The 26,865-nt window shown below is 47.1% G+C and overlaps 1 protein-coding gene across 3 annotated transcripts in view; it reads right to left on the bottom strand.

Moving 5' to 3' along the window:
- The window catches only part of ARHGEF17 (Rho guanine nucleotide exchange factor 17), a 398,121-nt gene that overhangs the window by 14,325 nt on the left and 356,931 nt on the right, over positions 1-26,865 (bottom strand). For 2 of the 3 annotated variants that reach the window (XM_029602126.1, XM_029602129.1), the window contains exons 16-19: positions 23,391-23,477; positions 22,902-22,969; positions 12,686-12,834; positions 10,811-10,985 (exon numbers count right to left, since the gene is read on the bottom strand). In XM_029602126.1, the coding sequence (XP_029457986.1) occupies positions 10,811-10,985; positions 12,686-12,834; positions 22,902-22,969; positions 23,391-23,477 (479 nt within the window). The remainder of the gene's footprint in view (positions 1-10,810; positions 10,986-12,685; positions 12,835-22,901; positions 22,970-23,390; positions 23,478-26,865) is intronic. The other variant, XM_029602128.1, reaches the window with a different exon arrangement.

Below are 26,865 nucleotides of genomic sequence, written 5' to 3'. Positions count from 1 at the left end.
GATGAGAGACATGGGTGAGGTGGAGAGGAGTAGAGGGAAGGCGATGCAACCCTCTTTTCAAAATCCTAGTTCTGCCCATGTGCGTCAGACACGAAATTCAGTCACATTTCGTTTTACCTGTGAAGCGAGACTGAATAAATAGGACAACTGCGTGTCATTTCTTGCCTATGCAGGGCACAGGACAGTCCTTAGAAAGCAGGACATCTGGCCACCTTAAGAAGGCCAGACCATGGGGATAAAGCAAAGAGGGAGGCAACGGCAAGACACATGAAAGGAGAAACACTGCAGGGAGAGAGGCGACAGAAAGAGAAGAAGTAAAACCGGCACAGGAAACGGGGAGAGAAGACAGCAGAAGAGAGTGGCAAAGGAGGGAGATGGATGAGGAAAATAAAGACGGGAGCAAAAGAGGAGCAGGAGGACAAGAGAGAGCGAGGGAACACCAGGAAGAGTAAGCACAGAAATAAAATGAGATAGAGGACGTACAGAGAGCACGAAACAGGGGAGAGGAACCAAAGGGATGAATCAGGAAGAGGAGAGAAACCAGAGCCAAACAAGTACAACAAAAGGTTAAAAAAACAAACTTTTCTTTTTATGCAGTGTATTACTGTTCTTTAGAAAATCTGAAACTATTAAAATTCAAGGGCACTGTTATAAGAATAAGAATGCCTGTGCCTTGCTAGATTGGCTCATTACAAAGCTTGCTGGTGCGACGTGTTTTATGGAGGGAGGGTATTTTGAAGAGGTGCTTGCTGGGTATTGGATAAACTATAGGAACTTGTATGTTCATTTACCCAGGATGATAGAAAACTGAACAGAAAGACCACAAAACCTGGCTTGGTTACGGAGCGAGATCCTATAAGCGCTCAATCTCCCACATCTGGTAGCTGGGACCTATCCTTGGACACTGCACAATGGGATGGACCAATTGGTCTCTCTCTGCCATCATCTTATTTCTATTTGCACAATTATACCCGAAGTGGATCTTGATTTTCCAGATCCAAAACAGGCTAAAGGAAAATTGGTTCGTTCCTGGAATACCACAGATCAGTCCAGACAAGAGGGTTTTGCAGCCCTACCAGCAGATGAAGGCAGAGAATAAAAACTTTCAGGCACCGCTACACAACAGTGTCACCTGCAGTCCCCTCAGTGTTGACCTGTACCCAAGCCAAGATGTCCAATCTGAAAACCCCAAATAATTCTGGGCAAGCAGAGACTCAAATTTGGAGCCCCCTGAAACGAGGGCCCCCTGTATCATAACAAGGGTCCCTACAATTAACAATTCTAATCTATAACCTATTTATAATGTTTGGAAATAAGAACGTAAGAACATGCCATACTGGGTCAGACCAAGGGTCCATCAAGCCCAGCATCCTGTTTCCAACAGAGGCCAAAACCAGGCCACAAGAACCTGGCAAGTACCCAAAAACTAAGTCTATTCCATGTTACTGTTGCAAGTAATAGCAGTGGCTATTTTCTAAGTCAATTTAATTAATAGCAGGTAATGGACTTCTCCTCCATTATGCATATGACTTCTCCTCCAATATGCATATGACTATACAAACTACCTTTGTAACATCCAGAGGTGAAGAAGTTCTTTAGAAAAATCACAGAGGATGGGCTTCTGGACTGATCTGTGGTTTTCCAGGAATGAAAATTAGCAGGTGAGAACCAATTTTCCTTTCTTAATCATATCCCAGATCAGTCCAGACAAGTGATATGTACACAAGCCCCTCTATATTGGGTGGGAACTCGAAAGACCCGCATGCAAAATACTTTCCCCAAATGTAGAGTCCTCTAGCGCATGCACATCCTGATGATTATGCTTGGTAAAAATGTAAAGTGAAGACCATGTCACCTTCCGACAAATCTCCTGCAGAGAAACCAGTTGACACTCCATCCAGGAGGTTGCCTGTGCTCTAGTAGAATGCAGCCGCAACCCTTCCGGGACCGATTGACCCTTACAGATATAGACTGAAATTATCACCTCCTTTAACCATCACGCAATCGTGCCCTTAGAAGCTTTATTTCCCTTCTTTGCTCCATTGAACAGGACAAAGAGATGATCTGATCTCTGAAAGACATTCATCACCTTAAGATATTGCAAGAGAATTTGCTGAACATCTAATAAGAGAAGCTCCTTCACAAGTGGCGTATCGGGCGTCAAATGTTGGAAAGCCAGCAGTTCCACTGTCTGGTTGAGATGAAGAGAGGAAATAACCTCGGGAAAGAAGGAAGAGACTGTATGTAATGATATCCCATCCTCTAAAATGTGTAGGAAGGGATCTCTACAGGATAAAGCTTGAAACTCAAATCCTCCTAGTCAAGCAAATGGCTACTAAGAAAACAATCTTCAGGGTAAGATCCTTTAAAGAAGCCTTTCTAATCAGTTCAAAGGAAGGACTACAAAGAACTTGAAGGACCAGATTAAGGTTCCATGCTGGACACATCCTCCTGATTGGTGGATGCAAGTGCTTTGCCCCCTTTAGAAAACACATGACATCCGGATGAAACACCTTATCTCGAAGATAACCTAAGGCTGGTACTTGTACTCGGAGGAAATTATAGGCCAATCCCTTTGCTAAACCGCTTTGCAAAAAAGCTAAGACTTGAGTAACATCTACATGCAATAGTTGTAGCCTGTTTTGCAAAACCACAACTCAAAACACTCTCCAAACCCGGTTATAAGCCAAAGATGTGGAAGGCCTCCTTGCCTGAAGCAAAGTCGCAATTACTGGATCAGAGTATCCTTTCAAGTGAAACCGTCGCCTTTTAAAAGCCAAGCCACTAGACAAAAGAGATTTGCCCGCTCTGAAAAGATGGGTCCCTGACGTAACAGCCCGTGCAGGTGGGCTAAATGAATGGAACCGTCTATAGCAAGATTAACCAGATCCACAAACCACTGCTGGCATGAATACTCTGGTGCCAAGAGATCACCCTGCCCAGATGATGTTCAATGTGACACAATACCCAGCCTATGAGAGGTCACGGGGGAACATGTAGAGCAGAAGCTTCATCGGCCACGGTTGAACTAGGGCGTCAATGCCCTTGGAACTGACTTCCCTCTGGCGGTTGTAAAACTGATCCACTTTTACATTTTCTCAAACCGCCATGAGGTCCAACTCTGGCCTGCCCCATCAGGCCTGTATAAAGGCAAAGACCTTCGCAGACAACTTCCCAACTCCCCTGTATCCAACTGCTGTCTGCTGAGATAGTCTACCTGCACAATGCCCACTCTGGCCAAGTGAGATGCCACTACTCCTGCTAGATGCTTCTCCGCCCAAATAAACTCCCGTTTCTCCTGAGCTACCAGATGACTCTTCGTTCTACCTTGATGATTGATATTTGCTACTGTTATCGCATTGTCTGAGAATACTCGTATTGTTCGTCCCTGAATGAGTGGAAGAAAGGTGAGAATGGCTTTGCGAAACGGCCTCGTTTCCAACCAGTTGATTGACCAGGACACCTCCACTGGTGACCATTGACCTTGGGCCATTCATCCCTGACAAATTGCCCCCCAACCTCTGAGGCTGGCATCCGTGGTCACCACCACCTAGTCCGAAACCTCTAGGTCCACCCCTTTCTCCAAATTGGGACAAAACAGTCACCACGAGAGACTGGACCTGGTGTCCCCCTGAAGTGGCAAAGGAAGATGAAATTCTTCTGAAAGTGGATTCCAACAGGATAAAAGTGCCCTCTGGAGAGGTTGTATTTGAGCAAATACCCATGGAACTAACTCAAGCGTAGACGCCATACAGCCCAAGACCTGCAAATAATCCCAGACTCTGGGAACCAAAAGCTGCAGAAATCGAAGCACCTGAGCCTGCAACTTGACCACTCCCCTTGGTCAGAAACACTTTCCTGACATGGGTATCAAATTGAGCTCCCAGATACTCCAACGACTGGGATGGCTCCAAGTGTGTCTTCCAACAACAATACAGGAGAAAGGGCTGCATTCCAAACAATCATCCACACAAAAAAAGGAGATGCAGGACAAGTGTACAGTTCAAAAGTTAAATAGTATTATCAAATATAATTTTTATTACTTTGTAAGCGTCTATTCCAAAAGCTCAATACAGTGTAGAAAAGTCGTCAACCAGGTCCCCCAACATGGACCGTGTTTCGCCCAGAGCTGTGTCGGGAGGGACTAACAAAGTGTATAATTTCAACCACTGAAAATCAAACAAAAAGTTACATATAAAGTATAACGGACTGTATCAAAAGGGCAAGATTACACATTGCGCCGGGACACATACCTTAACAGATAGTCCATATTTGAGTCAAGGAATAGCGGGCAGCACTAGCAGAAGCGCCAATTTAAAGGGCTAAATTTTGGTGCGAAACGCTGCACCAATAGAACAGCACCAACACAGAACAAGTAAACCAATCAAAAAGAACCATACAGAAATGTTAAATGAAACGAAACCATTCTCATTGTTGAGTCCCTTAGGAGATAGACAATCCAATTTGAAAATCCATTTTTGTTCCCTGCATATCAAGATTTCTGAGAAGGGAGGAGGAATAGCCTAGTGGTTAGAGCAGTGGACTATGAGCCAGGAGACCAGGGTTCAAGTCCAGCTGTCGCTCCTTGTGACCTTGGGCAAGTCACTTTACCCTCCATTGCCTCAGGTACAAAAACTTAGATTGTAAGCCCTCTGGGGATAGAGAAATACCTACAGTACCTGAATGTAAACCGATGTGATATCTCAATTGAGATCGAATGTCGGTATATAAAAAATAATAAATAAATAACAACAATTACCAAAAACTTGGGGAACCAAGGGTGCTGTTTCTCGGCCGGTGTTCGATGTTCAATGATCCTAGTCCGTACCGAATGGGTGGTTTTGCCCACATACAATTTAGGACATGGGCAAATAATCATGTAGATGACTCCCCGTGAAGTACAAGTTGTAGAAAACATATGGTCGTAAACAGGATGTTTAAATGTGGTACTGGGAAGGGCATGGGGACACACTGAACAGTGTCCAAAGGGTAAAAAACCGGAGTGAATAGAAGAGTTTAAGGAAACAATGTCATTAAGTTGGGAATGAAGCAGTATATGCCTGAGATTACGGCCCTGTCGAAAAGTAAATCTCAGAGGAAAGTCAAAACATTTATGTAGTGCTAAAATGGACCAATGATGGCTGATAATGGTTTTAAAATCCGGAGGCAAAATGCAATTTATACATGCTTCAGAAGACCGAGTTTGGGGGGAAAACAAAAGATCCCGATTTACAAAAAGAACATGTTTAAAAGCCTTCTGAAGAACCCTCTCTCTTGAAATCGGGATATCATCTGCTTAGCTTGGAACAAAAAAAATCAGATTTGGATGAACATAGGCGGCGAAGCCTTAATAGTTGTCCCACATGTATATTCATTCTTAAATGAGAGGGGTGATGACTATCATATTTTAGCAAGGTATTGCGATCAATGTTTTACGAAAAATTGAGGTGGAAAAAGTACCGGATGCAAGTGTAATTGTGATATCCAAAAAAGCAATGCTGTGAGGGCGAATACAAAAATTAAATTGTAAGTGTCTATTACATGAATTCAACCAGTCCAGGAACATAAAAAACTGTATGTCGGTGCCAGTCCAGATCAAAAATACATCAATATAGCATCTCCAAGTATGAATGAAGAGAGCCCAAACTGAGGGTTAAATAAATGATTCTTCAAACTTATTTACATAAAGGCAAGCCTGACTGGGTGCCATGGTGGCCCCCATGGCGGTTCCTTTAATTTGTTGATAGATTGTAGATTGGAATTGAAAATAATATTTTGTCAGAGCCAGTCGTGCAAGTATTAGTAAGAACGTGGTGGAAATACGAATGGGGTCAAGACTGAGATTCAAAATTTCTTCAATAAGAATAAGGGCTTCATCTTGTGGGATATTAGAGTGAAACTATATCCAGAGTAATTAAAAACCAAAACTCATGGGGTGCTGGAGATTCATGAAGAAGCGTAATGAAATGACTAGAGTCCTTCACGTATGAACGACTCAGAGATACAAAAGGCTGTATAAATAAGTCCACGAACTGAGCCGATTCCGGAGACTATGGGCCAGCCAGGGAGGTTCTGTAATGATTTATGTATTTTGGGAAGAATGTAGACAGAAGGAATGTGTGGAAATTCAACTTGTAAAAAATTGGCTTCGCAGGGGGTAATCTGTTGGACTAGATCTTTAATGAATACCTGTAATTCAGTGGTAGGATCATTGGTTAAAGGGGAATAATATTCAGAATCCTGAAGTTGGCGTGTAACTTCATTGACATAGTTTAAGCGGTCCATGACCACAATACCTCCCCCCTTATCCACTGGTTTAATGACTATAGAAGTATTATTGGCTAAGGAATTAATGGCGGCCTTCTCAGCTCTAGATGTATTATATTGTGAAACCACAGGTCGTTGGGGGTAACTGATTAATATCTGACAACACCAGCTTCTCAAATGTTTGTAAAATGGGGTCAGTAGGGCCAGGAGGAACCCAGCGGGATTTCTTACGTATCATAGAGATGTCATGAGTAGGTGGAGCATCTGCAAAAAAATCGATACAAATGTACTTGTACATCAAATGAGTCTTAAATCACAGTAGGGACAAAGGACAATCCCTTTTCTAAAACAGAAATTTCAAACTGAGTAAAGGGACGAGATGATAAATTGTAAACTGAGAGTTTAAAGTAGAGTTTAAAGAAGTCACTGCCATGGGTTGTTGAACTGTTGTTGACGAGTACTACGAGTGGTGCGAGTCATTGAAGTTGATTGGGACTTGCCCCTGTATCGAGTGTTCCATCCAGGCTTTACTGGCTGAAGCTGAGATTGTGCGGGCTGAGGAAGATCTAAAAAAAGTTGTTGTGATGAAGCTGGCAAGGAGGAACAATAAGCACCAGGACCAGCAGATATTTCTTCCTGGTGTGCTGCTGTAGGTATATCATCTCCAGAGGAGTCGTCGGACGAAGAGGTGGCAAAAGTAACTTTTCTGCACACGGGGCATGATGTGGACATCCATGTGTAGACGAACCTCTTGGAATAATCAGCTTAGTCCCTCTGAAATTTTTTATATTTAGCAGCCTTTAGGTCACTTTTAAATTTGTCCAAATTAGTGTTGAAGTCCAACGTGGAATACTGCTTGATGGAATCAATCTGCACTGATAATTCGTCTTGCAAGGAAGATGTGAGGTTTTTTGTTGTCTCGATGATGAGTAACATCAAATCAAATGAACATTTGTTCAGAATCTGATTCCATCGGGTGATAAACTCTTTGTTATCAGTGTGTAATCGAGGTTCCTTTTGAATGTGCAAGCCACGCGGGATCCTCTTGACGTGGCAATATTCAATCAATTAAATCAATCCAAACAGAGAGGATATGTTAAATTCGTTAATTATTATTATTTCAATAACGAAGTATTAACAAATTATTAGGAACATACACCATCAGTAATAGTGCAAATATGATTTAATCCATCACCTCTCGCCGCGCAATGGGCTGCAGGCAATTTCAGCGATTAGTCAAGCACTAGGTGTATAATCATTTGGTGTAGTTCCTTGTCTACTCAAATTTTATTCAATTAAATTTAAAACCATTATTTTATTTTTGTTTTACCCCAAAACCAAAATTATTTAATAAATCCTAAGATTTGCAAATTTGTATATTATTACCACTACCACCATAGATTTTACTTTTATTTCAAAACTGTCCCTATCACCATTATTCTAGTTTTATTGTACCATTAAATCCTAAGATTAATTATACACCTAGTGCTTGACTAATCGCTGAAATTGCCTGCGGCCCATTGCGTGGCGAGAGGCGATGGATTAAATCATATTTGCACTATTACTGATGGTGTATGTTCCTAATAATTTGTTAATACTTCGTTATTGAAATAATAATAATTAACGAATTTAACATATCCTCTCTGTTTGGATTGATTTAATTGTTGTGTGAGGATAGAGAGCTTCTGTTTGGTGATTTCATATCAATATTCAATCAATGTCAGAGTGTGTAACTCTGCTCGAGTCAGGTGTTTTTGTAAATTGATAACTTCAACCCAAGAAGGACCCACAGCAGTAGTGCCGGCATCAGAAAAGAACGAGTGTCTGTTAGTACTGCACGAAAAGCCTCCTCAGAGTAGGCTCCAAAAAATACGGATATAATCCAACAACAATACAGGAGAAAGGGCTGCACTTCAAACAATCATCCACACAAAAAAAGGAGATGCAGGACGAGTGTACAGTCCAAAAGTTAAATAATTTTATCAAATGTCTTCTTTATTACTTTGTAAGCGGCTACTCCAAAAGCTCAATACAGTGTAGAACAGTCGTCAACCAGGTCCCCCAACACGGACCGTGTTTTGCCAAGAGCTGTGTCGGGAGGGACTAACAAAGTGTATAATTTCAACCACTGAAAATCAAACCAAAAGTTGCATATAAAGTATAACGGACTGTATCAAAAGGGCAAGATTACACATTGCGCCGGGACACATACCTTAACAGATAGTCCATACTTGAGTCAAGGGAGAGCGGGCAGCACTAGCAGAAGCGCCAATTTAAAGGGCTAAATTTTGGCGCGAAACGCTGCACCAATAGAACAGCACCAACACAGAACAAGTAAACCAATCAAAAAGAACCATACAGAAATAATGTTAAATGAAACGAAACTATCTCATTGTTGAGTCCCCTAGGAGATAGACAATCCAATTTGAAAATCCATTTTTGTTCCCTGCGTATCAAGATTTCTGAGAAGTTACCACCCCGTGATGGGGGCAACATCAATTACAAAAGACGTAAGATCAGCTTCTGTATGTGCATATGAAGCCCAATGGGAAACCAAGGGCGCTGTTTCTCAGCCAGTCCAAATATTGGACTGATGTTCAATGATTCTAGTCCATACCGACCGGGTGGTTTTGCCCACATACAATTTAGGACATGGGCAAATAGTGAGTCTTCGCCAGATTCACCACCCAGCCTAACGACTGAAGTAGCTGCATGACATGTCGAATCAAATGATGAGACTCCACTTCTGACTTCCCCCTGATGAGCCAATCGTCCAGGTATGGGTGCACTAGGATTCCTTCCCTTCTGAGTGCTGCCGCCACTACCACCATCACTTTCATGAAAGTCTGTGGTGCCATTGCCAACCCGAAGGGAAGGGCCCGAAATTGAAAATGATCACCTAGCACCATGAACCTCAGGAATCTTTGATGGTCGGATCTAATGGGAATTTGCAGATAGACCTCCATCAAATCCAATGAAACCAGAAACTCTCCCTTGCAAATCACTGCTATTACCCTTCACGGCATTTCCATCTGAAAACGCAACACACGCAGTGCCACACTGACCTTCTGTAGATTGAGAATTGGTCAAAAAGTCCCCCTCTTTCTTGGGAACCACAAAATACATGGAGTGTCTCCTTAATCCCCACTCCTGAGGGGGAACTGGAACAATGGTGTTCAGGCACTGCAACCGCTGCAAAGTGTCCCGCACTGCCTCTCGTTTGGTGAGAGAAGCGCAACAGGAGACCACATAGACTTCTCTGCTTGGGCATGAAAATTCTAAGGCGTAGCCATCTCTTACCACCTCCAGAACCCATTGGTCTGACGTGATCCTGGTCCACTCCTGGTAAAACAGTGATAGTCTCCCTCTGACGGCTTCCAAGGAGGAGCGGACCAGCCTTCCTGATCCAGCAGCCCTTCTTCATTATCTACCACCCTTTCCCCGTCTTCCACAGGATGCTGAACCCCTGGAAAAAGGAGGGGTGAGAGTCCCATGGCTCCCTTGTAGAGGCCTGCTTTCTGCCATGAGTAGACAAGATGGCCGCTTCCTCCTCTGACCCCCCCCCCCCGGGGTCTCCTGTACCATGCCTGACGATCAAGTGGATTGACCGCCACGTGCGACCCCCGCGGAGGTCCCTACCCCTCCGGAGGCACAACCGTGGCAAAACGAGGCTGCACTGAGGCGCGATTGCGTCAGGCCGCAGCCCTGATAGAATTTCCCACGCTCAGCAGGAGGCGCCATGAAATGCGGTCAGCGGTAAAAATAACTCCTGCCCCTAGTGAATCTCCCGCTGGCGTAGGAACGATCTTCGATAGCGCCCTGGCACAGCGACCGAATCTCTCGCATCCCCACTCACCCGACTCTGGCCTCCTGGCACAATCAGCTCTGCTGTCGCACTCCCCAGCTAGATACACAATTTTTTTTTAAAGTAACAGCACACAAAGGAAGGCAGAAAAAAGGAAAATGAATGCTTCCCCTGCTCCTGCCTGCTGTCAGCTGAGGAGGACCCAGAGGGAGCGAGGGAACCAGGATCCCTGGCTTTCCCTCCCTCTGGATGAAGAGGGCCGAGCTAGCTCAGGGATCACCAACCCCACCCCCACCCCCACCACACACACACACGCCCTGCTGTACTCGAGGGATGGCCTACGAAGAAACCTAACTCATCGAGAGCCACTTCTTAGAAATCTTCCTCCTTCTACTTCAATATCTTTTTCTTTTCTTTTTAAGTTCAAAACTCCAGACTGCAGGATTGCACCTCTACTGTCTGCTGGAGACAGAGAAATACGGAGGGACTGCAGGTGGCACTCTCGGATATGTAGCAGTGCCTCAGGGTTTTTAGTTCTCTGCCTCCATCTGCTGGCAGGGATGCACAAACCCCCAACTTGTCTGGACTGATATGGGGAACAAACAGGAAAATCCCATCACATGCACAGACCCAAAATGCAGAGGCTCCCAGTGCTTTGCAAATAAAACAAACAAAACACAAATCAAAACAAAAAAATAAAAAAATATATATATACGTTGTATTGTTCATGCGCGTTACCTGCTAACATCTTGTGAACCGGGGGAGCGATGTCCACTTCTGCCAGCTGCTCGTGGCTGGTGGCGTGGTAGAGCCTGACCTGCGCGCTGCTCTGCAGGGCCACCCAGATCCCCACGCAGGAGCTCACCATGCAGGTCACGCTGCGGTTGCTGTCCTGGCCGATGGGGAAGGCCTGCTGGCACACAGAGGGAGGGATAGGTCAGCTCAGTAGCGCAAGGTCCTTAAAAGTGCCCCTTCCCCGATACAAGTCACTGCGTAAAGTGAAGTTGGTCTATGATTCCCAGCTCGCATCTGCTTACATTCACTATTATTATTTTGTATTGTTTTGGGGGTTTTTTTTTCCACAAACTCTACAGCCGCATGGAGGAAACAGATGCCTAAGCGTCCAGGATGTGCCCTTTCCGTTAGCTGATGATGTCATTGGAGAATCAGCTAAACCCATTAGGCAACAGCCACCGTCCAATGACGTCAGCCACGGAGGGAACGCTTCCGGAGCTTGGGCTCACGTTTCCAAGCCTCGGACGGCCCCTTTCACCAGGAACGTGGGCCTCGAAGAGCCGGAGCGTGACAGAACAGATGCGCAGGGGCAACCCGGGGGAAGCTCCTTTCCCCACCGCAGCTTCCCTCCTGTAACTTCTGACTCCGACCCAGCGCGCGCAGGCGGCGCCCTTCTCGCAGCAGAGGCGGCCAGGCTTCGATTTTTTATTTATTTTAACACTTTTCTATACCGGCATTCGTAGGGCACATCATGTCGGTTTACAAGTAACTGAGAAAGGAAATTACATTGAACGGGGGAGGGGGGTTAACTGGATGATGTACAAAAGGTACGGGAGAAGAGAGTCAGCAAGCAGAGTTACAAACTATTTGCATTCAAATTAGGATTAGATATGCAAATGAACTAATAAAAAATGTTAAGGGGGCATGTGCACTTAAGAACTTAGCATATGAAACTTATTTACGGTATGACAGAGGCAAGTGCACGTATGGACAATTAAATGCTGGAGCAAGGGGGGGGGAGGGAGGGAGGGAGGTAGGAGGGGAAAAGGAGTGGGGGGGTGGAGGGAAAAGGGTACATTAGAGTGAGGGTACTTTCAGGGAGAGGTTGATAGGGGGTGAGAGGGCGGGGTAGGGGGAGGAGGGGGGTGCAGGGATGTTAGGAGGGAGGGTACAGAGGTGGTAAAAAGGGAGGGAGCGGGGGGGGGGTACTGGGGAGGGCAGGGGGGGAGGACTATAGGCTGAGCTGGGACTGAGGTCGTTCAAGGATGTGCTGTCATTCTCTCGGCTCCCCAGCGCCGTGGCCGGCGGGTTAAGAGCTCGGGCAAACCGACACGGGGAAGCAAATGACACCAGCGGGACAGGTGAATCTGGCACCGGTGCTTTGGGTTTGACGGAGTTTGCTGGTGGACTTTTTCTCTTCTGGATATATCTTTATACACGAATTTTCACGTTTACAGATTTAAGTGAAGTAATCGACACTAACGCAGGACGCCCCCGACAATTTTCACGCGGTTCGCTTAGGGAGCGTCCCGTGTAACTTAAGGACAAGTAACTTTATTGTGGCGCCTTGCACAAGCCAGAGTTATTATTAATTAAAGCTGGGGAACGCAACCATCGTCTGGCGAGCGCGCCCGAGTCACAGCGACTTGGCGAGAGTGCTCGGCACGGGGCAAGGCGCGTTATAGAGCGATGGAGAGAGACAGAGGAAACTGGGGAAGAGAACAGGGAGAAAACCGCAGGGGCTCAGTCAAACGTACCGTGACACATCGGACCAACGTTTTTCTAGAAATTATTAAACAAACAAACAAACAAAAAAAACCCCCTTTGTTTTTAAATGCCAAGGCAGCACGCATCCATGCAGAAAGCTCAGCTCTGTACCTCTTGTAGGAGGGTGGCCGTGTTGAGGATGAGGACTCTGTTCTGGCAGCCGCACCACAGCTTGCCCGCCACGGCCACCATTTTGGTAACGGGGCTCCCGGGAGAACCCAGAGACAAGGATTTGGAGTTCTGCGGGTCCCAGAAACTTCCTACGAGAGAGAGAGAGAGAGAGAGAGAGAGAGAGAGAGAGAGGAAGACGATGAATTGTAAGAAGAACCCCCACACAGCACGCTTCGTAACACCGCCCGGCGAGCTGCGGGGTCCACCAGCTTGCACGTTCAATGTGTACACTGCCTAAGGAGAAAGTAATCCCCCCCCCCCCACACACACATCACCTCCTTTTTCTGCGGGTACCGTTTTATTTTTTCTAAATCAATGTGCATGCTTTAGAAAAAAAACCAACCTCAGAGCACGCACATCGTTTCGATTCCTGCCCCACCCCCACCCCCAGGAATGCCGCCAGCAAATACAGGCAGTGGGACACCGCGCGCACTTTTAGCCGCGCCCGGGGAGACGGGGACGCACCGGTCTTACCCACGGAACGGCTCTGTAAACTGCCCTTTCAAATTCCACCCGGCCTTTCCTGACAACAAAACAATTATTTATATTATATTTGCACACTGAACAGTGTGCATGGCATTCAATGTATAGTACACAATATATATGTCGCACTTATAATATTGTGTACTATACATTGAATGCCATGCACTATTTAGTGTGCAAATATAAAATTAATAATTGTTTTGTTGTCATATTGTTATTGTCCAGTATATTGTATGCCGCACATTTTTTTTGTTATGATTTTCTCTATATGTGTGTGCTGTTTACTCCGCCTCGCCTCTGTAACTTTATACCCTACCAGCTATCTTTTGAACATCAACGGTTAGATTTAATGTTATCCGGCTAAAGATGGCCAGATGACTCTAAATTTAACCAGCTTTCTTCTGAAGAAGGTAGCCAATTAGCTGGCACAGTGGTGAAAAAAAAAAAGAATTATGTGCGGACCCAAATGGGCCGAACCCTCCCACTCGTTCCCCTCCCTTTCTCCCCCCTCTCCCAACCCTAATCCACCCAACCTTCACAAACCCTTCTTCTGCTGGCAGGGCGGTTGCCGCGCTCCTACCACGATCCCGGCGGGTTTTCCGCATCGCTGTGGCGGTAACGCCAGAAGCGTTGGGACCCCTCACGTGTCCGGATGACGTGAGGACGGCTCTGAAGCAGGCCTAGAGTATCTGCCTAACTTAGCCGGCTACCGCTCAAGAGTGGGCAGGGACAGTAACTCTGATACCGGCACGAGGGCGCACACGTACGCACGAATGCAGGCTCACGCCAAAGGGTGAGGCCATTTTATATGACCTACGCGCGTGTAGGCGAGCATGGCACAAAATCGGCAGTACGTGCGGACCTGTGTGCACAATTTTATAACGGAGGCGGATGTGCGCACGAATGCCGCCTCTACTGCTTAAGTGGGGGGAATTTAGTAGACGAGCGCAGACGCAATTACCAGTTTCCCCAGTTCACTCCCAGTTCACCCAGGTAAGGGATAGGGCTTCCTAACCCCCCCCCCCTAGTTAAACAGCCCTTCCTGTTACCCCCAACCCTTAAAACCCTGCTGACTACCCTGGATTTTTTTTTATTTTATTACTTAAGCGCCATCCATGGCAGAAGTTACACAGCAGGGGACCCCCGGCGCGTGCTGGTGCATGTAAATACTCGCGCGCACATTTCATGTTGAAGTCATGGAACGCGCATGCCCCGCCCATTCCCCGCCCTTTTTGGCAGCTTCTTATTTGTGTGCATACTGGGAGATTCGCGCGTACAGGGGTGGCTTTTAAAATCAGCTTGGCGCACGCCGGCCGGCACGCTCGCGTATTCCATGGTTTTGACACGCGCCGGGTTTTTAAAATTCACCCCTAAATTAACCGGGTAACTCCGCTCCACCCCAGAATGCCTCTTCTAAAATTTAGCCAGATAACTATAGGTAGATATTCAATAGTAGGCATTTACCCAGATAACACACAAGTACCTTTGAATGTTGAGTTCATGCTGGCCCGGCATATTTTATCTCTACACAGGGTGGAGGAAGCACCGTTTTACCCAGGGAGGGCTTCGAGAGAACAATCCTCTCGGTGGGTAATTTTGCAACAGGCCAACATAAAACAGGCAGTAAACAAGGGCCTAAGTTACTCCAGTTCTCAAAGCTAGCTGACGAACCACAGCCCGCTTTGACAATTCCCGCTCTGAAAGCAGCCACACGCACTTCCCTCTGCTGTGATGCGCACAACTTTCCTCGAAATTTTGTGCTCTCGCTAATGAAAATGGGAACAGTGAGCGTGTCAAGTGCAAGCCCCTCCCCCAGCTCCGCCTCCCCGAGGACACTGCTGCTCCATCTGGGTTAACTTAGGCCCTTGCGGGACACAGGCGCGCACGATTACCCGTCTCTGGGGGTGGGCGATTTTAAAACGAGCCTTTTCCACGGGTAAAACCACATTTCTTAACCGCAGACATGCTTTTGGGATTCATCCTTTCAGGGAGGTCTTTTTTGAAGTCGATTCCATGCACAAAACAGTGGTTGGTGCACAGAAACAGCTTTGTCTCTGTTGCGGCCCACGACCTACGGTTCCTGAGATCGGGGTCGCAACAGGATCCAAAGGCCATGAGACAGGTGAGCTGTGCCTGCGACGGGCTCAAGTTCCTGGATAGTTTTTGAACCTTGTTTCTCGCATAGAAAACCTTTTTGCTCCTGGTTCCTGGACCCTTTTGCCTGGTTAAAATTTTTTGTTATTGGTCTCCCTTCTGAGTATGTCTGGATTTTTCATGATCCGCAGGAGACGCCTGCATCCAGATTTTTTTTTTAGCCTGTCCAGTCCTGGAACTCCCTTCGACCAGCAGGAAGCCGCCTCCAGGGATTCTCTTCGCGGCTTGTGCCGCCTTCGGGACGCCACGCTTCACTGCCGATGCCATCTTGCGGCTTGGAGGCCGCTCCCGATGCCTGCCTGCTCCCTCCTCCGTCTGTGCGGCAGGTACTGCTCTGGCGCGCGCCTCTTCAATCTATTGAAAGGGCCAGCGCAGGAAAAGCCCACGGCCCCACCAGAAGTCTTCATTCTTTAACTTCCTGCTCCAGCCCTATAAAAGGGCTCACTTCCAGTTCCTTGGGGCCTTTGGATCGGAATCCATGGTTGTCCATGTTCTTCTGTGCCAGTCCAGGTACTCCATGGTCTTCACTTGTCTAGATGGCTCTTTGTTCCGTGTTCCTGGACTCCTTGTCCTGATGTTCCTGGTCTCGTCCTTCATCGGAGCTCCTTCATCACCTGTTCCATGTCTTGATGTTCCATGGTTCCGTTCCTGAGTCCTGATGTTCCGTGTTCCTGATGTCCTGGTCCTGATGCTTTCGTCTTCGCCTCTGCAACCAGTTCCCAGTTTCCTGCGTCCACCTTTCCTGGCGTGCCACCGTCGTGGTCCTTGACCAGCCCATGGGGGGCTGCGTAGGGCGCTTCGTGGTACAAGGCCTTCTTCTCGTCTGCAGCGCAAGTCTCCAGAAGACCCTTGTTTTTAATTTTCCAAGTTCCAAGTTCTGAGTCTTGAATCCTGAGTCTTGAATCCTGTCCTGGTCTTCGGAGTTCCTTGCCTGCTTCCGTCCATGCCCAAGATTCTGCAAGAATTTGCTCCGCTCCAGCGTGGTCCGCGACCAGCCACAGGCAGCTGTGTAGGGCGTGCCCCGGTGCAGGCCTCTACTGAATCTTCGACATGTTCCAGTCTCAAGTTCCACTACTTCGCCTGGAGTCTGCTTCGCGCTTAGCGTGGTTCGCGACCAACCATGGGCGGCTGTGTAGGGCACGCTGCAATGCAGTTCTCAACCAGTACTTTCGCCTGAGTCCTGAAACCTTGCCTGAGACCTTCTGAGTATCCTGAATCCTTGTCCGAGTCTTCCGAGTTAACATGAGTCCTCGTCTGAGTCCTTCCAAGTTTCAAGTCTTCGTCTTGAGTCCTTCCAAGTAAGATGAGTCCTCAGAGTCCTTCCAAGTTTCAAGTCTTCGTCTGAGTCCTTCCAAGTCTTCATCTTGTTCCTGCCCTCAGCCTCCGTCTAGTCTCATGCACTTGTCGTGGTCTGAAAGGGCCGGAGGGCTACTCCTGAGACCAGCATTGTGTTGCTGGGTCTCCTTGGTGTGTGTAGGTCTAGCGGAGGGCTGATCCTGCTTGGTGCCTGTTCCGAGCTCCTTGCTTTAGTACCAGTCCTGCTTTGTTCCTGCTCCAGCTGTGCTTGCATGAGCTCACCTCCCACGGTGTGGCTCGGGACTCCTCTCTGAGTCGTGCTGTGGTTCAGGGGCTCACGCTCTCCCATGAGCTAGTGGCCGCGCCCGTATCAGGACCTGTAGGTCGCAGTTGCAACAGTCTCAAAATTGCCCGGGCTTTGTGCTGGTAAACGTACGTGTGAAATGCTATTCCATGCACACTTTTACTCGCCCTGAAGAAGGCAGAGGTTGGGTGGGGGGGTTAGCGTTTCTGTTTTGAAAAGCATGCGTGTAAATTTCCTCAAAATAATCTGCCCCCATGAATTAGCAGGCATCACTTGTACAGGGAGCTTTGCTGGGATCATTCTCGGAGCAAACTTGTGCATGTAAATTCACTTTCAAAACTGATGTAATTTCTGCGGTCTGTAACTCTCCCCTGTGTGCGCCTGTGGTCCCAGGTACATTTCCAAGTACCATCAACACCACCCTATGTGCAATACAACCCATCCGATTTAATAAAGGGGGAGTCCCCCATTTTGGACCAATGACAGATCTGCTCACACCATCACCACCCCATGCTGCTGCAGCCCGTTTTACAACGGAGGACCCTGAGATCTGAACCTACACAGCCTGGCACCCAACCACAGGCTCTCTGTGCAGACAAGAGAAGGAGAAGGCTTTCAGTAGCGTGGCTGCAACCTCATGGCTATACCTTTTTTCTCTCTCAAAGAGCCTCTGGAAAAAATAACCATGCGTTAGGGTAGGAAGGTCGGAAGGGACATTTTACAGGGCTTGAAAGTGTGCCAGGTAGCATGGAAATACCTCTGCAAGTGGAAAACAATCACTCAGTCAATCCAGCTCATTCCACCAATCAATCCCTCCGTTCTGCGTGATGCAGAAGGCTTTTGTCATAACAAAGCAGGTGCGTGTGCAGTGGAGAAGTGGATCCGATTCCCGGATCAGACTCCCTGTTCATCAGGCCAAGCAATGCTTATGAGGTCTGAGGCAAGCACTGTTCTTATGGAGTTGCTTAAACTTGGGAGCAGAGCTGTCCAACTGAGGGCCCCCGGGACTCCAAGCAGCTCTGGTTTCCAGGGTGGTACAGCTATACATATTAACCTTTATCCTGGGCCAAATATCTACAAATACAGCTCGATAATATTCACTGTAGATATTTTGAAAACCAGTCCTGTCTGCACTCTTGAGGATGGGAGCTGAACAGCCTTGCTTTAGAGAGAGCGGCCAACTGCCATCCAAGCCTCGGAGGGGGATACTTTGACTGATGGAAAAAGCTGGCAAAAGGGGAAAACTGGAAGCTTGCTCCCCATGGCTCTAGGAGGGCATCTCATACCCTTTTCCGAGACAATCAGTTCATGTGAGGATCAACTTACAGAGCACCATCTAAAGTGGGGAGAGGCGATGCAACCTTTGTATCAAGGTCATCTCAATGTCATGTCATGGATCAAGGAGGACCATTTTCCCCTTTATTCTTCTCACTGGCCCAAGCACGTTTACATAGAGGAGATCGGGGTCAAGAACAAGCTTTCGCAGATGACCCTAAAGCCACTAGGCATCTATTATAGCCATGCCAGTCTTGTGAATGCTGACAACTTGTTAGTGGCATGGAATTCATTGCATCTACCAAGCTTTGTTCACACCCCAAGCCCAGAATCTGAAAATTCATTGCTCGATGAGCAGCAGGCTGTTTTTTTAAAACACTGTAAACAAGAATAAAAATCTGATTGCAGGTCAATCGCAAGGTGTTTCGGCTGCAATCTTCTTTCTTACAAAGGTCTATGCAGAGGCAGCCATGGCCCATGCTGGTACACCCTCTTATGCCAACTTAGCTCACTTGGATGTTGCCAACAGCTCTGCAGCTCCTCCTGGGCTCGGTTCTGTTTGGGTTGGATAAGGACACTGCAAACATGCCATGTATGAAGGAAGAGCACCAATGTCACAGCAGGGGAAGAGGCACTCTGCTCCACCTCAAACTCTAAAGCATCCATGCTGCACCGAAGTCTGCGGCACAAGGGAGCAATGGAGGGAAATGACCTTCTGGGTCTCTTCTAAAGAAAGAGGCCCAGCAAATCTCAAAAGAAATAAAATGAAAATTGAATTTTCTTGGCTCCCAGGAAAAGAGTCAGGTGGCAAGCATCCTCTTGTTATGGACAAACTTGAAGCCATGTGACAGGTGGGTATGCCCATGACCAGTGGAAGTGGAGATGCCGGCGTGGCTCTCTGTACAGGGTTTTGCTGAATTCAAAAGCATTCATTTTCACTTTGCAATTTTACGCACCTGTAGGTTTTGGTGATTCAGCTCTCTGTCCATAGCCACACTTGTGCTTCAGCAGATTTGCACGAAATGTTTTGCAAGATAGACTAGCCGGGCAGCGGGAAACCAAAATAAGGCCATTCAGGGTCAGAAAGCATAACTATAATGATTGTTTGTATTCCATGTATATAGACAGAGCTGCTTACCTGTAACAAGTGGTCTCTGAGGACTGCAGGATGTTAGTCTTCACATATGGATGACATCATCAGATGGAGCCCGGCACAGAACTTTGATCTCAATGAATCTAGAACTTTCCAAATATGCCCTACTGAGCATGCGCAGCTGTAGTCATCACCCTGCCTCCTAGGCAGTGTTACCCTGGGTCCATAATATAGCTAATACATGGAGAAACCAACTCCCAGGTGGGTTTCGTGAGAACTAGCATCTTGCTATCCTGTTACAGGACAGTGCTCAGTGGGAGCACTGAGAGGAGAGGATCACCTTGCTGGTGGCTGAAAGGAATCAGTATGTTTTGCTTGGGAAATTTTTTTAAAAAGTATTGGGGAGAAGTAAACTATTGGGGTATATTACTTAGTGTGTTTGTACTTTTAATAGTCAGTAAGGCAGCTAATAAGCAGAAGTTTGTGTGTTTGTATTTCCCAACCCTCCCACCCACCCCTAACTCATCCTTTAATGTATAGGCAGGTGCCTCTTTCACACTAAAAAAACCCCCAAAACAAAATAAAACTTCACGAACTCTCCATACCTTACTGAGAGTTTGATCATTTCCCTGTAGGCCATTACCAGACATATAGTAAATACACTAATACATTTAAAGGACCCTAATTAGACACATTCCTACTCCCATAACAACCTAAAACTTAACTAGGAACTGAGAAAATTTAAGATGAAGGCAACAGTCCAGCAGCAAGGGGGGGGGGCTTCCCAGTCTTTTGCATCGAGTGTCAGATGTATGATTTTTTACCCGCCGGTGAGAAGTTGTACATGTGCATGCGATGCAAAGAGCTCCTGTCTCTCAGAGAACGAGCTCGATCTCTGGAGGCTAGAGTGGCAGACCTGGAGGAGCTGAGGCAGACAGAGAGGTATATAGATGAGACCTTCAGGGATATAGTAGCCAAGTCCCAACTTCAGACTGGCAGCCCTGGTGCTGCCTTGGAGGAAGAAGGTCTCATGATCGGAGAGCATTAACCTGGTGCAGCAGGAAAGGATCCTGTAGCAAGGACCTGCTCTCCAGATGGTGCATTGTCCTTTCGCACCAAGGATGTCTCTCCCTGGGCTACTGCCCAGGAGGGAAGGGTTAGGTCGGCCGTCATAGTTGGTGATTCAATTATTAGGAATGTAGACGGTCGGGTGGCGGGTGGGCGTGAGGATCGCCTGGTAACATGCCTACATGGTGCGAAGGTAGCACACCTCACGCATCACCTAGATAAGATTTTAGACAGTGCTGGGGAGGAGCCGTCTGTTGTGGTACATGTGGGCACCAACGACATAGGAAAATGTGGGAGGGAGGTTCTGGAAGCCAAATTTAGGCTCTTAAGGTAGAAAGGCCTTGGGGATGACCAAGGTGCTCAATAGCGATCCCAGTGCCTTGTTAGTGATGCTCGAACTCATCGAGAGCGGCAACAAAAGGCATCGGTGGCCAATATGCCTGATGGCCTTCATGGCGGCCTCGCACCTTGATGGCATCGAGGACGTCAAACGTATCGGGGCAGCTCTGCACCATGATGGCCCCAACGGTGGCCACGGCATCGAGACTTCGCACCTCGATGGCATTGAGGACTGCCACAGCATCAAGAGCACACATTTCGATGGCATCGAGGGTGGCTACTCACACGCCTTGATGGGATCGAGGGTATCAATGGCACCGAGATCCTCGATGGCACCGACATCAAGGGCAGCTTTGATAGCAGAGGAGGCCCTGGCACTTGATGGCAGACCTGGTCCCCAACAATGGAGGTCAGTGCTGCTACTGTGCCACATTGAGGCCCAAAGTGTTCGATGACTCCAGTGCATCAAGACTCCACGTCCACATATGCCTATGGCCCACAAAGCCCTTATGGCATCGAAGGCACCCTGGCACCTCGATGGCGTCAAGAGTGACCATGGCGCTCAATGGCAGTGCTGGTCCCCAACGTGGTCCTGACATCGATGTGTCAGATCAATGGTGCTCTGGTCACAAATAAGCATGGGCAACCGTTACTGGGCATGACACCCAAAGGTGCAGCAGCAAGCTGCTTGCCCAGGCTCCTGCTCACCCTCTCTCACAAGAAGGCTGCACTGCCATCACTGGCAAGCAGGAGGGGAGGCCTCATCATCCAAGGCTCCTGTCTGTGGAGACTAGTTCTTTTGAATATGGGGAGGATAAGCTCTTCCCCCCACAGGAACAGCGTGGGCCTCGATCTCTGCACTGTCTGAATCTATCGATGCTGATGGATCAGTGAAACATGGAACTCTTGCCCGGGTAGAATTCAGGTGAGTCTCAGTGGCCTACACGATCACCCATGGATTACATTCTGTCGGTCCTGCCAGCGCCTGACAAAGAATCAAAAACAGACAGAGTAAGGATAGTACACAGATACTAAACTACCAGTGCAGTATTTGGGATTTTTTGGGGTTTTTTTAATTTTAATAAGTGATAGAAATAGACTCTGCCAGACTGCATAGTGACTAAGGCCCTCATGCAGCTGGCAGACAAAGGAAAGAAGAAACAGGAAAAGAAATGAAACTACCATAAGGTAAAGGAAAGAAAAACAGCTGAAGCTCTAGAAAAAAATCACTTACAAAAACTGAGGAGAGAGAAAAGTTGAACACCGTGAGATACACGGCTCTGTGGAAAAAAAGAGACTGAGGGACTCTGCCTAGGGGGCAGGGTGATGACTACAGCTGCACATGCCCAGTAGGGCATGTTTGAAAGTTCTAGAATCTTTGAGCTCAAAGTTCTGTGCCGGGCTCCATCAGATGATGTCACTCATGTGTGAGGACCGTCACCCTGCTTGTCCTAGGAGAACAGTGCGTGTACAGGTCCTTGTAAATCTTAATGATGCTCAAGGCTGCTTACACTTCGCTGATGTCACAATTCTAGCCCCTCCCATTCAGCCTCTAGTTTACATGCCTTATGTTAAGGTTTCTTTTTTGCTCTTGTTAAGGTTTCTTTTTTGCTCTTGTTTACCTATATTTTTCCATACTGCATCTTGTTGATCCCCCTCCCAGTTTCTCTTCCCTGTTAATATGTATTTTCCAAGCTTACAATGTTTGAATGTAAATCGGTATGATGTCCCCTACTAATACCGGTATATAAAAGCCGTTAAATAAATAAATAAATAAATAAGTTCGTTTATATCCTGTTGATGTCACAATCCCAACCTCTCCCAATCAGCCAGGGACCTTGCCTACACCAAATTCTGAAACACAAGAAGACTGTGAAACGTGCCTACGTTGTATTATGCTGGAAGCTTACACTCCTCCAACTCGTGTTTTCAAGCTTTTCTAGATCCATTTTCCAGAAATGAATTCAGCAAAACATTTTATCTCAGTCTTTGATCCTTTAAGCCTCCTACTCACTAGAAACTTCAGTTCTGCAGGGAATGGAAGGCACCGTTGCTTTAAGGCCTAGCTTACTGCCTTTGATGATTTTACAATAAGAAACTGGTCACAGCAGAGGGCTTCTCTCCATCTTTACAAACAGTGTTACCTGCATCCCTGTGATAGACGATGAGTTCTCCGTTTGCCAACGACACAAACACCTGGTTATCAAGGTATCTGTGAAGAAAGGAAATGAATCCATTTTCAGGGTTGCAACATTCACATTTGTGATTACTTCTACGACTCTCTCCCAGTAACATGGAGGAGATCTTTAAAGACCACCAACAGCTCTGTTATTCCGGGCTATCCACATTTAGCATTCAAGAGCCACATTTTGTGTGCCATCAGCATATAAGTCAAACAAGCATATGATGACTTGGTTAAGGTTATAGTGACACCTGAGGAATGGAGCTGGCCACTGCAGATCTGGGTGGCCACGCCATGTCCCAGAATCAGCATTATCTGAAAGTCACAGGCACACACCTAAGACAGAGGCAACTGCTGCCTACTAGAGTGGTTGATGGTTTGAGGCCAACACCAAGGATCCACAACATTCACAATCAAAGGGAGGTTGCAGTCGGGATGGTGCTACACTCACAGGATGCACGTGATGGAGGCCGAGTGCTGCATCTTCATGCTGTTCTTCCTGTTCCGGATGTTGTCAGAGGACTGGTACACGTGGATGCTGAGGGAACAACAAAACAAGCTACAGAAGCCATTTGGACTCATGAGGCTTTGCTGGAGTCGATGTATCAAATACTCCAGTTTGCTTCAAAAACAGCTCTTTTTTGGGGGCAGGGGGAAGTTTCGTCCTGCTTCTTGGGCTTTCGGCTCAATCTGAATCAGCCCAAGCTGGGCTATGGTACCAGGAACCTCCGCTTGTAACCACCCAGATCTTTTCCCCATTTTATAACCTCCTGCGCCTCCTTTCTGCAAATAATCTTGATTAAAGTAATGTAAATTGTCATGTTAGTCCACTTGGATATGTAGAGATGAAGGTCAACAAACAAGCTGTAAGACCTTTTAATTGGACTAACTTAATACATTTCTGAAGAGCTTTCCTGAGCTCTTCCCCATTCGTCAGCTCAGTGCGGAATGAGCACGAAAGAATGATACCCGAACATGCAAGGAAACTGTAGAATGAATTTCATCAGTATTTATTTTCAAAGCTGTTAAAGGTTGAAGCGTAAAAGAAACAGGGGGAAGGAGTGATGTACTTTTATTTTACATCTCTTGAGGGCAATAATGAAAGCTGTTTTACCTGCATAAAATGGGCTTTTTATAATCCAAACCACCCACACACGTCAACCGTAATAAAGTGCGCCCATAATAAAAAGCAGGCATGTGTAGCACGGGTATTTTTCATGGGGCAATAATCAAAGTAAAACCTACCTGCGCAGTTTTGCTTCAATTATTGCAGCAAGCCCCCATGGGTGAAAATTACCCACAGGGCTTTCTGAAAAAAACAGAAAACAAAAAAACCGGGCGCTTTGATTATCTACTCCTGTTTTCAAGGCTGTAAAGACACTCGTCTGTTCAGGCAACATTTTCCTTATCTCATTCTGTGCCGACCTGAGGAAGGCAGGATAAAGCTCGAAAGCTCATCACAAACATATTAAGCTAGTCCAATAAAAAGTTATCACCTACAGCTGTTTTCTTCATCTGTATTTCTACATACCCAGGCGGACTAAAGGAAAATTGATTCTTACCTGCTAATTTTCGTTCCTGTAATATCCCAGATCAGTCCAGACAAGTGGGTTTTATTCATCCCTACCAGCAGATGGAGGCAGAGAACAAAAAACCCTGAGGCACTGCTACATAACCAAGAATGCCACCTGCAGTCCCTCAGTATTGACCTGTACCTAAGCCAAAGATTAAAACCTAAAAGCCTCTCTAGGGCGAACAGGTAAAGCAGGGTTAACCCCTGCACTGGAGCCTCTGTCACCTCCAGAAACTAAAAAAAAACCCCCAAAAAACAATTCTTTGAAATATGGTACATCAACTATCAAGAAATACAGTCTTTCGGCAGCAGAGGGGAGGGTCTCTGGACTGATCTGTGGTATTCGAGGAACGAAAATTAGCAGGTAAGAACCAATTTTCCTTTCCTGTTCATACCCAGATCAGTCCAGACAAGTGGGATGTATCCAAGCCACTCTACACTGGGCGGGAACCCGAAAGATTCGCATGCAATATACTATCACCAAAGGACGCATCCCCTGCATGACCAAACAGTAACGCCTGGTGAAAGTATGAAGCAAGGACCACACCGCTGCTCTACCAATCTCCTGAGGAGAAAACCTACTGACACTCCACCCAAAAGACCGCCTGCACTCTTGTAGAAATCACCATCAGCCCCATTGGGATCCTGTGACCCTTACAAATATAAGCAGAGCAAATGGCCTCCTTCAGCCAATTACAAATCGTGACCTTAGAAACATTATGACCTTTCTTCACATCCCTGAATACAAAAAGGTGAATTGACCGCCGAAAGGAATTAGTGACCTCCAATACTGCAACAGAGTCCATCACCCATCCAAAAAAATGCAGCTCTCTCTCCTGAGGAGAATCCTTAGACCATTCCAGAAGGGCCGGAAAATCCACCGTCTTATTAACATGGAAGGAGGACACCACCTTTGTAAGGAAAGAGGGAACCATTCGTAACACGATCCTATCATTAGAGATTTGCCGAAATGGACCTCTGCACGACAGCGTCTGCAATTCCGAAATCCGCCTGGCAGAACATATGGTCACCAGAAACACTGTCTTCAGCGTCAGGTCCTTTAACTTTGCTCTTCTCAAAGGCTCAAAAGATGCACCACAGAGCACTCATAGGACAAGACTGAGGCACCAATCCGGACTCAACTTCCGAACTGGAGGCCGCAAATGCCTGACCCCCTTCAGAAATCCAACCACAGCAGAATGAGAGGCCACAGACCTCCCCCGCAACTTGCCCCGAAGGGAACCCAAAGCGGATACCTGAACATGGAGGGAGCCACAGGCCAAACCCTTAGCCAATCCCTCCTGCAAATAGGCTAAAATATGAGGAACGCTCACAGATAGGGGATCCAATCGCCGCTGTAGGCACCATGACTCAAAAAACCCTCCAGACCCTGACATACACCAGAGACATAGTGGGTCTCCGAGCCTGGAGGAGAGTAGAAGTAACTTGTTCCGAGTATCCTTTCAGACACATCCACTGCCTCTCAAAGCCAAGCTGCGAGACAAAAGTGATCCTCCCAATCCAAAATAATATGGGCCCCTGACGTAGCAAGCGAGGCAGATGGGCCAACCTGCATGAGATCTGCGAACCACAGTCGCCATAGCCACTCTGTTGCCACCAGCACCACCGACCACGGATGTGACTCTGTGTGCCGCAGAACTCGCCCGACTAGAGGCTACGGGGGAAACACATACAGAAGAGTCCCTGTAGGTCAAGGACACACCAGAGCATCCAGCCCCACCGCACCGACCTCTCTTCCACGACTGAAAACATCGCCAATTTTGCACTGGCCCGCGTTGCCATAAGATCCAACTGGGGAACGCTCCACCTGGCACAGATGCGATTCCAAGCTTCTGGGGACAACTCCCAATCCCCCGGATCCAACTACTGCCTGCTGAAGAAAGCCACCTGCCCATTGTCCGCACCCGCGACAAGAGGTGCAACTGTTCCCTCAAGATGGAGCTCCGTCCAAACAACTGCCGAGCTTCTAGAGCCACTGCATGACTCTACATTCCTCCTTGCTGGTTGACGTATGCCACTGATGCTACATTGTCCAAAAATACATAAACCATCCTGCCTCTGATCCAGGAAAGGAAAGCCTCCAGTGCCCGTTGCACCACCCTTGTTTCCAGACAATTGACAGACCAGGACTTCTCCACTGACCAAAGCCCTTGGGCAGTTCACTCCAGGCACATTACTTCCCAACCTTTGAGACTGGCATCCGTGGTCATCACCACCTAGGCTAGATTTTCCAGATCCATTCCCTTTTCCAGGTTGTGACACAACAGCCACCATGATAGACTGGACCTGGAATCTTGTAGAAGGGACAAAGGCAAATGATATTCCTCCGACA

This window comes from Rhinatrema bivittatum, chromosome 5 (assembly GCF_901001135.1).
Source record: "Rhinatrema bivittatum chromosome 5, aRhiBiv1.1, whole genome shotgun sequence".
Classification (NCBI taxonomy): domain Eukaryota; kingdom Metazoa; phylum Chordata; class Amphibia; order Gymnophiona; family Rhinatrematidae; genus Rhinatrema; species Rhinatrema bivittatum.
The sequence above is the reverse complement of the archived record's forward strand: the minus strand, read 5'-3'. Positions and strand labels throughout refer to the sequence as shown.